The 12,153-nt window shown below is 34.6% G+C and overlaps 1 protein-coding gene across 2 annotated transcripts in view; it reads right to left on the reverse strand.

Annotated features, from left to right (window-relative positions):
• Positions 1-1,497: 1,497 nt before the first annotated feature.
• TMEM67 (transmembrane protein 67) overlaps positions 1,498-12,153 on the reverse strand; it is a gene marked incomplete at both ends in the record, with an annotated part of 50,049 nt that continues 39,393 nt past the window's right edge. For both annotated transcript variants that reach the window (XM_080694159.1, XM_080694158.1), the window contains 7 exons: positions 1,498-1,578; positions 2,999-3,141; positions 4,203-4,305; positions 5,364-5,468; positions 5,564-5,680; positions 9,756-9,872; positions 10,254-10,334. In XM_080694159.1, the coding sequence (XP_080550285.1) occupies positions 1,498-1,578; positions 2,999-3,141; positions 4,203-4,305; positions 5,364-5,468; positions 5,564-5,680; positions 9,756-9,872; positions 10,254-10,334 (747 nt within the window). The remainder of the gene's footprint in view (positions 1,579-2,998; positions 3,142-4,202; positions 4,306-5,363; positions 5,469-5,563; positions 5,681-9,755; positions 9,873-10,253; positions 10,335-12,153) is intronic.

Genomic DNA, 12,153 nt, shown 5'->3' on the forward strand with positions numbered 1-12,153 from the left:
AAGAAAGGGCTGGAGGGCAGGGAGTGTAGCTCATAGGTAGAATGACCCTGGATTCAATCCCCACTACCACACATACAAAAATACAAAAATAAAAGCATGCATACTAATAGCAATTCTTTATATGAACAATAAAGATCGAATTTCTCATGAGTGGGTGGTTTTAAAAACTTATATGAGCATGTTTATTTATCCCTGTCGCCTTTATAAAGGCACTTCTGTACTGTGACTCTTCAGAAACTGGAGTTCTGACAACTTCTGAGCCCTCCTTCTTGCTCTTCAGTCATCCTCAAGACTTGGGAAAAGTTAAAGGTTTACCTTTGGCAGTAGCTGAGGACCCTGTCCCAACAGTGCTATGTCCTGAGGGCTAGTGTATGAGATATACATTAATCAAACAAAAATACCAAATATTTTACTATATATTTTCAATTCAGAAATATAAACAATATTTACATAGCATTGCATTTAAGTATTTACATAGCATCAATGTGAAAAGCAGTAAGAAATATTGGTTTGAGAATTATTGACCATTACAATTGATTGAAATATGAGGGTCTTCAAATACATGGCATACCATGAGAAGAGTCAGTAAAGAACATGATAAGGTAAAAAAATCATCATGGAAAATTATCAGCTACATGTTTAGAATTTAATTATATTTTGAAACCTGTACTGACTTACAAAGTCTAAATTTGCTTTCAATAAGTCTCCTTATCAACACAGAATGATAAATCTACAATTCATTACTTATAATCTTTAAACATAAGTGAAGAGTAAAACTTAGGAAGAGTAATCTTAAAATACTAGGTAAATAAAATATATAAAAATATACTGGGAAAATGCCACACTTTATGGCTTAATAAATGTAAATCACATTAGAGGTATCTACATACTTCATAGAAAGAGTATAGTGACCTAATTATACAAGTAAACAAAGGAATAAATTTGTACCATTCATTCGATGTCTAATAGTGAGTCAGTCCACCGCCAAAGAGGGTGAGCTATCAGAATGAGGCAAACTGAGTCAGCAATAAAACAGTCCAAACTTTCTAAGAAATCTTGAAAATATCTTTCAACATTTATTTAACCACACATATAAACAAAACATGTAAATACTGAACTGAAAGCTAGACTTCAACTTGGAATCAAGTAATTTTGTCAATAGGAGGAAATGTGGACAAATCACAGTCTATGAAGTGATCTACAGAAACCGATGATGGCGATTATTTTGATTATGACAAAAATGGCTTTCTGGAAGCAACACTTTGGGTTTTTCTTCCTTGTTAATGTTATTTAGTGAATTAAATACCAACATAATGGGAAGTAATATTTCCCATTACATCATATTTCATAAGTTATAAAAATAAACTTACAGATTAAAAAAACAAATAAAAAAGAATAATTTATATTACAAAAATTTTTAAAATATGGCAAACTAACCTGATTATCATGACTTTTTTTTTTTGCCATGGTTGAGTCCTTAAGTTATATGATCATAAATTAAATCAGAAATCTCTGATCCACCAGTGTTTTGCTTGCCAAATTGTTTTGTCCTACTGTATTACGAATAAATCTAAAAATCTGGAAAATTAAAACAGTCAAAAATTAAATAATTATAAAGTTAAATATGCACATCAACTAAAATGTTTAAATTGAATTAGCTAATTTTCTTGACTATTTTCATATATCAGATATCTAAATTTTGTTTTAAGACTCCTTTTTTAATATCAAAGAAGTATATATTCCTATTTAGAATATATTTTTATGAATTAATAATACAAGCTCTTATATTCACGGGAATATACTTTTAAATACTTGAAAAATGCAATTTTCATCTAAGTCTAAAAGCTATTTTCTTCTAAGTCTAAAATCTATAAAAACATCAAAGGAATCTACTTGGTAGGAAAAGAATTTGTTCATAATACTGGATGTGTAACAAGGACTAATAAATTACATCTTACTGACTTGTATTCTTCTTTGACACAGTAAAGAATATTTGTATGATATTAACATTTTAAGAAGCACAGATTTGCCTTTTCTTAAACTCTCCATTTCTTTTTTGTGGTACTGGGGATTAACCCTGAGCTATACTCCCACCCCAATTTTATTTTGAAACAGTATTGTTAAGTTGTCGAGGGCCTTGCTAAGTTGCTGAGGCTGGCAGAGAACCTGCAATTCTCCTGTCTTAGCCCTCCCAAATACTAGGATTACAGGTGTGAGCCATCATACTTGGCATTAGAATGTTCATTTCAGAGATTTCATCCACATAGTTACTTATTACTCACACAGGTAGAAATGCATGAGAGTTATAAGCTATCAGAGTCGGTGCTGAGCCTGGAGCTAGATCCCCAGTGCTGGCTTTTTTGGTATGAATGAGATGATTTTTTTTTTTTTTTTTGTGGTACCAGGAATGGAACCCAGGGCCATTCTACCTCCGAGCGACACCCTCATCCCTATTTTTTATTCTTTATTTTGAAACAGGGTCTCACTGAGTTGCAAAGGACCTCACTAAGTCCTTTCACATCAGTATCCTTTCACTAAGCCTCACTATCAGATTCCTTTCACATTTGCTCAAAGAACTCGTGCATCTTGCTAGATCCTAGTAGTTCACTGACCCTATGGACAGAGTGCAGATTGCAGGGTAAGGTTAGTCATATCTTAAACCTTTACAAATTCCTAATGTAGCTGGGTGTGGTGGCGCACACTTGTAATCCCAGCGCTTGGGAGGCTGAGACAGGAAGATCACACAGGTTCGAAGCCAGCCTCAGTTACTTAGTGAAGCTCTCAGCAACTTAGTGAGACCCTGTTTCCAAATAAAGTATAATATAGGTCTGGGAGTATAACCCAGAGGTAGAAAAGCTCCTGGGTGCCACCCCCAGTACCACATACACACAAAAATTCCTAATGTAAGTGGATATTGTTACCCTCTGCTATGAAAAATAAATATCTATTTCTAATATATTTCTTTTAAAAGAAACCCAGAAAAATTTTAAAAATTTACCTCTTGTTGTAGGTATGTTAGGAAGGCTGCTAAAACAAAATTTTGGCAAGCCAAATCCACAACACTGAAGAACAACAGATCAAAGATAAGAAGAGTGGCTTCATTTCCATAATATAGCATACTGCTGAAAGAGTAACTTTCATCTATTAAAAAAATGTAATGAGATATGTTAGAAATTTAAAAATAGAACAAATCTGTATAAATTTTGAAGAATTTCAACAAAATAAAATATTCAATGTTAAAGATTAATCATAATAAGTTTACCAGTGCATGAACATTTTTTTCAGTATTGGGGTTGAAACCCTGGGGCATTCTACCTCTGATCTACACCCCCAGCCCTATTTTTATTCTTATTCTTTATCCTGAAACAGAGTCTCACCGAGTTGCAAAGAGTCTCAATAAATAGCTGAGGCTGTGCATGAACCACTATCTTCCTGTCTCAGCCTCCCTTATGCTGGGATTGCAAGCATGTGCCACCACGCCCGGCGTGTATGAACATTTCATAAAAATCTGATATGACCCCGGTTTTCTTCTAAAAGTTTATAGTCTTAAGATTTACATTTAGGTCTTTTATCTATTTTGAGTTAATATTTATATATGGTGTTAGGTAAGGGTCCAATTTTATTCTTTTTCATGTAATTATTATTTTTCAACATTATTTAGTGAAAAGATTATTATTTCCTTCACCAAATGTTCTTGGAAACCTTGTCAAAAATAATTTGACAACATATGGAAGAATTTATTTCTAGGCTTTTTATTTTACTCCACTGGTTTATATATCTGCCTTTATAGCAATACTACACTGTTTCAATTATTGTATCTTTATAAGGTTTGAAATCAGAAAATGTACATCTTCTAGCTTTGTTCTTTTATGAGATTGTTTTGGGTATTTAGAGTTCATATTTCATGTTAGAATAGAGTTTTTTGAAAAATAAATAAATGTATGATAGTTTCACCTTAAAAAATTAAAAATCTGAATATTATGTGTTTGTTTTATTATCTCTTCAATGTGTAAACTGATTCTGAAATTCATTTTTTTGCTTTATTGTAAAATATCATATATTTGGTTCTAGATAAAATGAAAAAAACTAGTTTTTTACAGTGTTGATTCATTGTTATCTTTGTTTTCACATACAATTATAAGTACTTTTCCCCCCAAACTTTGAAAATAGTAATGAAATTTAGCAAATGCATTTAAATATACCATTGTAAAAGATGCTTTTGTCCATTGGTTCCATGAATTCCATTCCAAGGATTTTTTCGAGAAGCAACTTGTCTTTTATAAAGTAATCCATTTCCTTATGAACCTAATAAAGAAGACAGAGTCATGTTAAAAATATATCGCCAGGCGTGGTGGCGCACGCTTGTAATCCCCGCGCTTGGGAGGCAGAGACAGGAGGATCGTGTTGGTTCGAAGCCAGCCCCGCTGGCTTAAATATAAAAAATTAAAAAAAAAAAAGTTTAAAATAGGTCTGGGAGTGTAGCCCAGAGGTAGAAGGGCTTCCAGGAACCCCAGTACCACCAAAAAAAAAAAAAAAAAGAAAAAAAGAAAAAAAATACATATATATAGTAGTAAAGCTGGGCATGGTGGTGCACGTTTGTAATCCTCATACTGGAGGCTGAGACAGGAGGATCACAGGTTCATGGTCAGCCTCAGTTACTTAATGAGGCCCTCTGCAACTTAGTGAGACCCTGTTTCAAAATAAAGAATAAAAAATTAGGCTTGGGGGTGTAGCTGGGAGGTGGATTGCCCTTGGGTTCAATCCCCAGTACACGCCCCCCCCCCCCCCCGGGACACACACACACGCAAAATAGTAGTGAAATAAGTGGTTTCCAAATAATGCAAAATCAGAAATAAAGAAAATAAAAAATGAATAGTACACAAAGAAAATCTATCTTGCAAAATAAAGTTACTACACTAGGATTTAGAACAAAATTTTCATTATGGATGTTTTAAATCTTAAATGCCACTAGTAGTATTTAGGAATAGGTATAGTGAAAAGCAATTTAACATCCCTTTCAGTAATACAAGCATAGCTTAACATACAGATTTCAATCATTATTGATACAAGAATATTTTGGTAACCTGGTAACAAAACTCTAGTAGAGACCTAGTTTAAGGAAATAATCACTTGTTAATAGACACATAAAATTTCATTTTTCTTTTATATAATCAAACTTTGTTGCTAAACCATAACTCTAAGTGGATATAGATATCTTTTTTAGAATATCATTCCTAAGTATTAAATTTGACAGGAAATAAAAGGAGAGAGGGAAATCACTGAATTGGTTGAATGACATTCCCACTTAGCTTTTTAAAAACTGCATTTGATCCTAGCTTAAATATAAATGTTGACATACATACGTGATCGATGAAAGAGCCGAGAAATTTGTTCATCATATGATATGCTTTTATACTCTGCTCAAAAGTATTTGCTGATGAACTCAGTAGTCTAGCAGGGCCATTCTTCTAATATATTAAAAAAAACAAGATGTCTCAGGTTTTCAGTGCTGAAATAACATTAAATATTGGTAGAATATATGTGAATTGTACTTTATACGAACCCTCGTCAGTGTCTCATGAATTCTGTCATAGTGTTGTCTCATCTGGCTAGAAACTGCAATTTGAAAAGTCTGGCCATCTGTGTTGGGCACCAAACCTCTCTGGCTACACAAATTTTCCTGAAAAGTTAAAGGATGTAAGTTAAGGCTGAAATGATAAAAAAAAAAAATTTGCCTATCTCAAAAAGAAAATACAACATTTTTCTTTTAGTTGGTATCATACATTACAAGATTCAGAAGACTTGTGAAATTACTGAAAGATTATTTGAAACAAAGATTTTAACATTATTCAAGGTTCCTACTCCCTTCCAGAGTTTGCTAATTTCGACTTAATTCTAATTAATACACCCCTATAGATTCTTTATATCACCTCTTCTATTCTACTTTAAAAAATACTAAGTTCACTGATACTATTAGCTTTATGATTAATCTTATTGCTCTTTAATGTATGTCACAAAAAGTCTAATTTAGAATTAGTTTTATGATGCCAAGCGTGGTGGTGCACACTTGTAATCCCAGCATTTGGGAGGCTGAGACAGGAGGATCGCATTTCTAAGACAGCCTCAGCTCCTACTTAGTGAGGCCCTTTGCAACACAGTGAGACCCTGTTTCAAAATAAAGAATAAAAAAATAGGGCTGGGAGTATAGCTCAGAGGTAGAATGCCCTGGGTTCCATCCCCAGCACCACAAAACAAACAAACAAACAAACAAAGAATTAATTTTATGATGATAAATGACCTTTTTTGTTTTCAGAATACTTTTTCCTAATACTTTTGTTTTTAAGTACTTTCTTAATTCTAATTAAAAAGGTAGTGATACATGACAGAACAGTAACTGTACTGAAGAAGATATCCATTTTAGGGTATCCTTAACAAGACTGATACCCACAAACGTGTGCCATTTTGTATTACCCCACCCCCTAGCCAGCTCCCACTGATCCATCTTGATTCTGTTCAAGTCCTCTTGCCTCTAGAAAGCCTGTTCACCTGCTCCAGAGCTTAATATTTTCTTTTTTTGTCTAAACTTACTCTGCAAACACAAAAGGCCACTTATTTTTCTATAGACTTAAAAGAATACACATAATAAATTTTTCTAAAAAAATTTTCCTCCTTGATCAACAAAGAACATGCCATTGTGAAGAATTTATAAAATATGGAGAGGGTTAAAAAAAAAGAAATAAAGAATTACCTATAATCTCAACAGCAAGAGCTACAGATAATATAAGGTACCTATTTCCAGTCCTTTTTCCAGGCTTAACATACTGGTGGCATAAAATTGGTATCACACTGATTCCTTTTCCACCTAATATCATATCCAAAGCAATTTCCTGTCATTACATTAGCCTATGAAGTATGATTTTAACATTTACTTAATATTTCACTGTAAAGGTATCAATCTATTGTTTCCTCTAATTTTTCTAACTTGCTCTGTGATGAAGGTCCTGAATCTAACTGGCTGTTCATATTGCTAGCTTTTTCTTGAATTCATAAAATTAATCAAAGATTATAAATTCTTAAAAATCTCTGGGTATATATTACTGAAATGCTTTTCAGAAGGTTTGTAAAAATTTATCCTGCCAGCGGGGTGTGGTGGTGCATGCTTGTAATCCCCGCGCTTGGGAGGCAGAGACAGGAGGATCACACAGGTTCGAAGCCAGCCTTAGCTACTTAGTGAGGCTCTCAGAAACTTTGTGAGACCCTGTTTCCAAATAAAATATAAATTAGGTCTGGGAGTATAGCCAGAGGTAGAAAGCCCCTGGGTTTCATCCCTGGTACCACCACACACACACACACACACACACACACACACACACACACACACACACACAAATTATCCTGCCACTAATTATTTTGTGGTTGCCCATTTTACTGGGACACTGATGATATTAAATATTAGCTTTCTTTTTAAAAAAGTGTTGGCCAATTTGATGGGAAAACTCTTCTTTTTATATTTAGTTCTTTGATTATGAGTAAAAGTAAGGAGGGAAGGGGGAAAGGATGGGAGGAAGTGGGGAAGGGCTAAATGTGTAATGTGTTCATGTATGCCTCTACCCCATTTAGATGAATGACTACAATGCACCAATAAAATAAATAAATAAATGAATAAAGAGGTTCATTAGGGTCTTTTGTTTCACTGCTTATTTTATAAAATTTTTGGTTATTTTCCCACTGAAGTTTTAGTATTTTCTTATTGACTTGTATAACTTTCAATATTATCAACATCTCTATGAGCATTTTATCATAATTTTCTATTTTTAGTCATGATTGTTTGATATGTGAATATCCTGTATTAACAAAGTAAAATCAGTAAATATTTCCTTTATGACTACAATACACCAATAAAAATTTTATAAAAACATAAAATTTCAAAAAATAAAAGATTTTGAACTCCCCCAAATGAAATGAATAAATATTTCCCTTTGGATGTTTTTTTTGTTTTTATTTCCCTAATCTGAAATATTCTTTTCCAGATGTTTGTAGTTTTATTTTTAACATTTAAACTTCAATCCAAGGTCGTTTCTTTTTTCTTTTCTTTTCTTTTTTTTTTTTGTGAAACTGGGGTTCCTGGAAGCCCTTCTACTTCCGGGCTACACCCCCAGACCTATTTTTTTTTTAATATTTTTATTTGGAAACAGGGTCTCCTAAGCCAGCGAGGCTGGCTTTGAACCTGCGCGATCCTCCTGTCTCCGCCTCCCAAGCACAGGGGTTACAAGCGTGCGCTACCACGCCTGGCCCAAGGTATAATAGCCAACCAAGTGATTCAGTTCAAAGTCTACATTCTCTGAGATGTCACTGTCATAAGCTGAATTCTTATATGTCACAGGTTGGCCCTTTAGTCACTACATCCTTTTGGTTTTCCTTTGAAGTGTATCTTATTCTTTTAAAAGTTCTGTATGGGAGTTCTTAACTGTTCACAGCAGACACAGCAGTAAGCCACTTGTCACCTACCTCCAATGTAACCAGTACTTTCTAATTTTTTTATTTTTATTTATTTTTATTTTTTAAATTGGTGCATCGTATTTATACATCATCATGGGGTAAAACACTTGTGAAGGCATAAATGCACACATCGCCTGGCCAGCCCCCACCCCATCCCTACCCCACTCCCTTCCCATCCCTCCCACCCATGCTTGGTTTAGTAGGTGACTTGGGTATGTATAAGTACATTATGCGCTTTAAAGCATTTCCCTCTCCTCACCTCCCATCCCCACGGTTAGGGTGTCTTATTTGCTTCTGTATAGGATCTCTTTTTTCACCTGGAGTTCCTCCTTTGACCCCATTCACCCTAGCTTTCTAATTTTGCTTCAACTATCCTCCCAACTTTCTTTTTACTTAGAGTACTTTAAAGCAAACTCCAGACCATGTTATCTCACCTGTAAATACTTCTTTATCTCTAACTAATACGGGATTTAAAAAATTACTATCATGCCATTATCATTTTTAAAATTAATCATTCTTTAATATAATTTTGAACACTGAGTCCATTAAAGCTCTCAAAGTTTTCCCCCAATTTTTTGTTATAGTTCATGTGTCTGCATTGGAATCCAAAGCCAACACTCTGTACTTGATTGTTTTGTGTCTGGAGCCTCTTTTGGCAGCCCTTTTTCTCTTGCATGGGTGTGCCTGGAGACACTGAGTCACGGTCCTGGGAGGCATCCTACGCACTATCCCTGTGTTTCCTGGGAACCAGCAGTTACTTCTAGAGGCTCGGTTAGTTTGCACTCAGGTCCAGTTTTCTAAGGCGTGAGCACTTCAGGGATGATGCTATGTGCTGCCTACTGCCTCATACCAGGAAGTGTACAGTGCAGTCCCCCTCATCTTCTACTTACAGGAAAACAGTCAGTATGTCCAGATTATGTCACCCTGACTCTTCTTACAAAGTTCCCCAACAACATCCACTTATTTAGGATCCTTTCATGACTGCAGCCTATGTTCATTAATTCATTAGTCATTACAAATGGTGATTGTCTAACTTAGAATTTCTTATGTTTCTTCAATAAGGAAGAAATTTATCTCATGTATTATTTGGTGACTCTGAAATATAGTTCATATAGGACTGCAGGATAAAATTAGATTCTTTCCCTTTACCAATATACAGGGTAATAATTTGGTATCCAAGCAACTTTCAAAAGTGATCAATGAGGATCTGAAAGGAGAACCCACTTCACGACTTAAAAAAAGATGTAAATTCATACCGCTTCTCTTTTCAGATTCATATTCATTTCTTCCATATTAGTATCTGCATGCCCATGTACTGATCTACCATGAATATAATATCCAAAACATTTGTGGGATAACAGAAACACTGATATCTATACAAGCAACAGAAAAAGAAACAATTAGAAATCATCACAGAACAATAAAAAATTAAATTTTTCTAAAACTGCTTCCTTCTTAAAACAATGGTTGACTTCTTAGGGAATACATAAAAATGACAACGAGGTAATAGAAGATTATACATAAAATAATGATTTACTCTTAATAAATAAAAGTAAATTTTATCTGCTTTTTACTTTTTAAGTCAGTGAGGATTAATTTGTAGTTTATTATAACTATCACTGGAATTAATAGCCAGTGCAAAAGCAGGATAAAAATCTAATCATACCAAATCACTTTTAAAGCCTCTCTTAATATATTCACGACTTTGAGAGAAGAAAAATGACAGTTGCAAGATAAAGTCAGAAAGTACTTACATTACTCATAGAGCATAAATCAACGAACTGTCGAATTTTATCCTCTACAAATCTCTCATAAAATACGGCAAAGAACACAATCTGAAACATTAAGCCAAGTTTATGCTTATTAGCTTTTAGGAATTCAATATTTTACAGGTGTACTGTAGTATTTTAAGAAAGAAAAAAAAAGTTCCAACCAAGAACACAATAATCTCTAATGCTTCTTAAGGAATAAAACTCTGTTATTTTTTTTACCTACGGTAAAAGGAAGAAAGATTTTTGAATTGTGTTAAGTGTCACATTTTTATTTTTTGGCACTAGGGATTGAACCCTGGGGCATTCTACCTCTAAACTATATCTATTCTACCTCTAAGCTATGTCCTAAGCCCTTTTTATTTTTGATTTTGAAATACGAGTCTTGCTAAGTTGCCAAGGCTGGTCTTGAACCTGCAATCTTCCTGTCTCAGGCTCCCAAGTACCATGATTATGGTGTGTGCCACAGCACCTAGTTTTCATTTTTAATTAAAAAAATGTTTGTCATTGGAATAAGACAAATATGTAAGAAGAAAGAAAACCCCCTTTAAGACTTTAGAATAAATCAAGGTGTCAATGGCCAGATTTATGTATGGTTTTGGCATTTTGCTTGTCTCCTCATTTTCAAAAGCCATTAGATAATTTCTGCCTTTCAAATTAATCTTTTCTAATAGAATAACACATAAAATGCACAAATCTATTTTAACTATAATGTGTTTATTCAAATGAAATGATTTTAAGTGTTTTCTTAGATAAATTTAATAACAATACCAGAAAGGAAAATTTTATAAGTAGAAAACTTCACAATGTAGACCCTTTTAGGTAGATTACAGATAAAAATACCATTTCCTAATGATTTTATTTAAAGCTGTCCCACTGTCCTGCTCCCATCCCCCACTGCCCACACTCTGTTGACCATCTCTGGCTGAGTCTCTTCACAGCACATGCTTCAGCACATCCGTGAGCTCGGCACTGTGCCCAGCACTTAAGCTGTACTTAAATAATACAGAAGTGAATCTATAGCAATTTTAGTAAAACACTTTCCTCAACACCTTATATACATATTTTTTAGCCCCTCTGAGCATGAAAAACAATGATATTCAAAGTTTAAAAATTAAAGGGAGCCGGGCGTGGTGGCACACGCTTGTAATCCCCACGCTTGGGAGGCAGAGATAGGAGGATTGCGCAAGTTCGAAGCCAGTGCACTGGCTTAAGAGACCCTGTTTCCAAATAAAAAAGTATATAAAAAAAAAAATAGGTCTGGGATTGTAGCCCGGAGGTAGAAGGATTTCCAGGAAACCCAGGTACCACCAAAATAATGATAAATAAATAAATAAATTCATTAATTAAAGGCTATTCAGAAGAGTTTAGACAAACTAAGAGTTTAGCAAAACTATAACAGGTTGTTAATAGAAGACATTGATAAACTTAGAATATTGCCTTGGAGAGAAATGCTTTCCTATCGGTACAAGTGAGAAGCCAAAATCAAAGTCGGATGGTGGCCCCCCAGCCCATTTCCCTTTCTCCTTAGAAACAGACCCATCCTTTGAGCAGGGCCCACACTGCTGCCCAGCTAAAAGACTTCAGAGCAGCCACGTGTGGCCATTTGACCAAGGAGATGCTAGAGGGCATTTCTGAAGACCTCTTCAAGAGGGGAGAGTAGATTGGCTCCCTGACTCCCTCCTTCTTGCAACTCCCTCAGCCAAGGGGCCATCGTTTAACCTTGGAAATGGAAGTCCCTTTTGGCTGAGCACAGCAGGCTTCTGGGGCCTGATAGCAGCACCAGACTACCTTTCTAGTCCTGCACCGCTGACCTTTGTTCTTCTTTCTTATGGACGAGATAAAGTTCTCTTTTATTTCAGCCACTTTTGTTTGTTTTTTGTTA

The sequence above is a fragment of the Muscardinus avellanarius genome, assembly GCF_963383645.1.
Source record: "Muscardinus avellanarius genome assembly, chromosome: 4".
In the NCBI taxonomy this organism is placed as follows: domain Eukaryota; kingdom Metazoa; phylum Chordata; class Mammalia; order Rodentia; family Gliridae; genus Muscardinus; species Muscardinus avellanarius.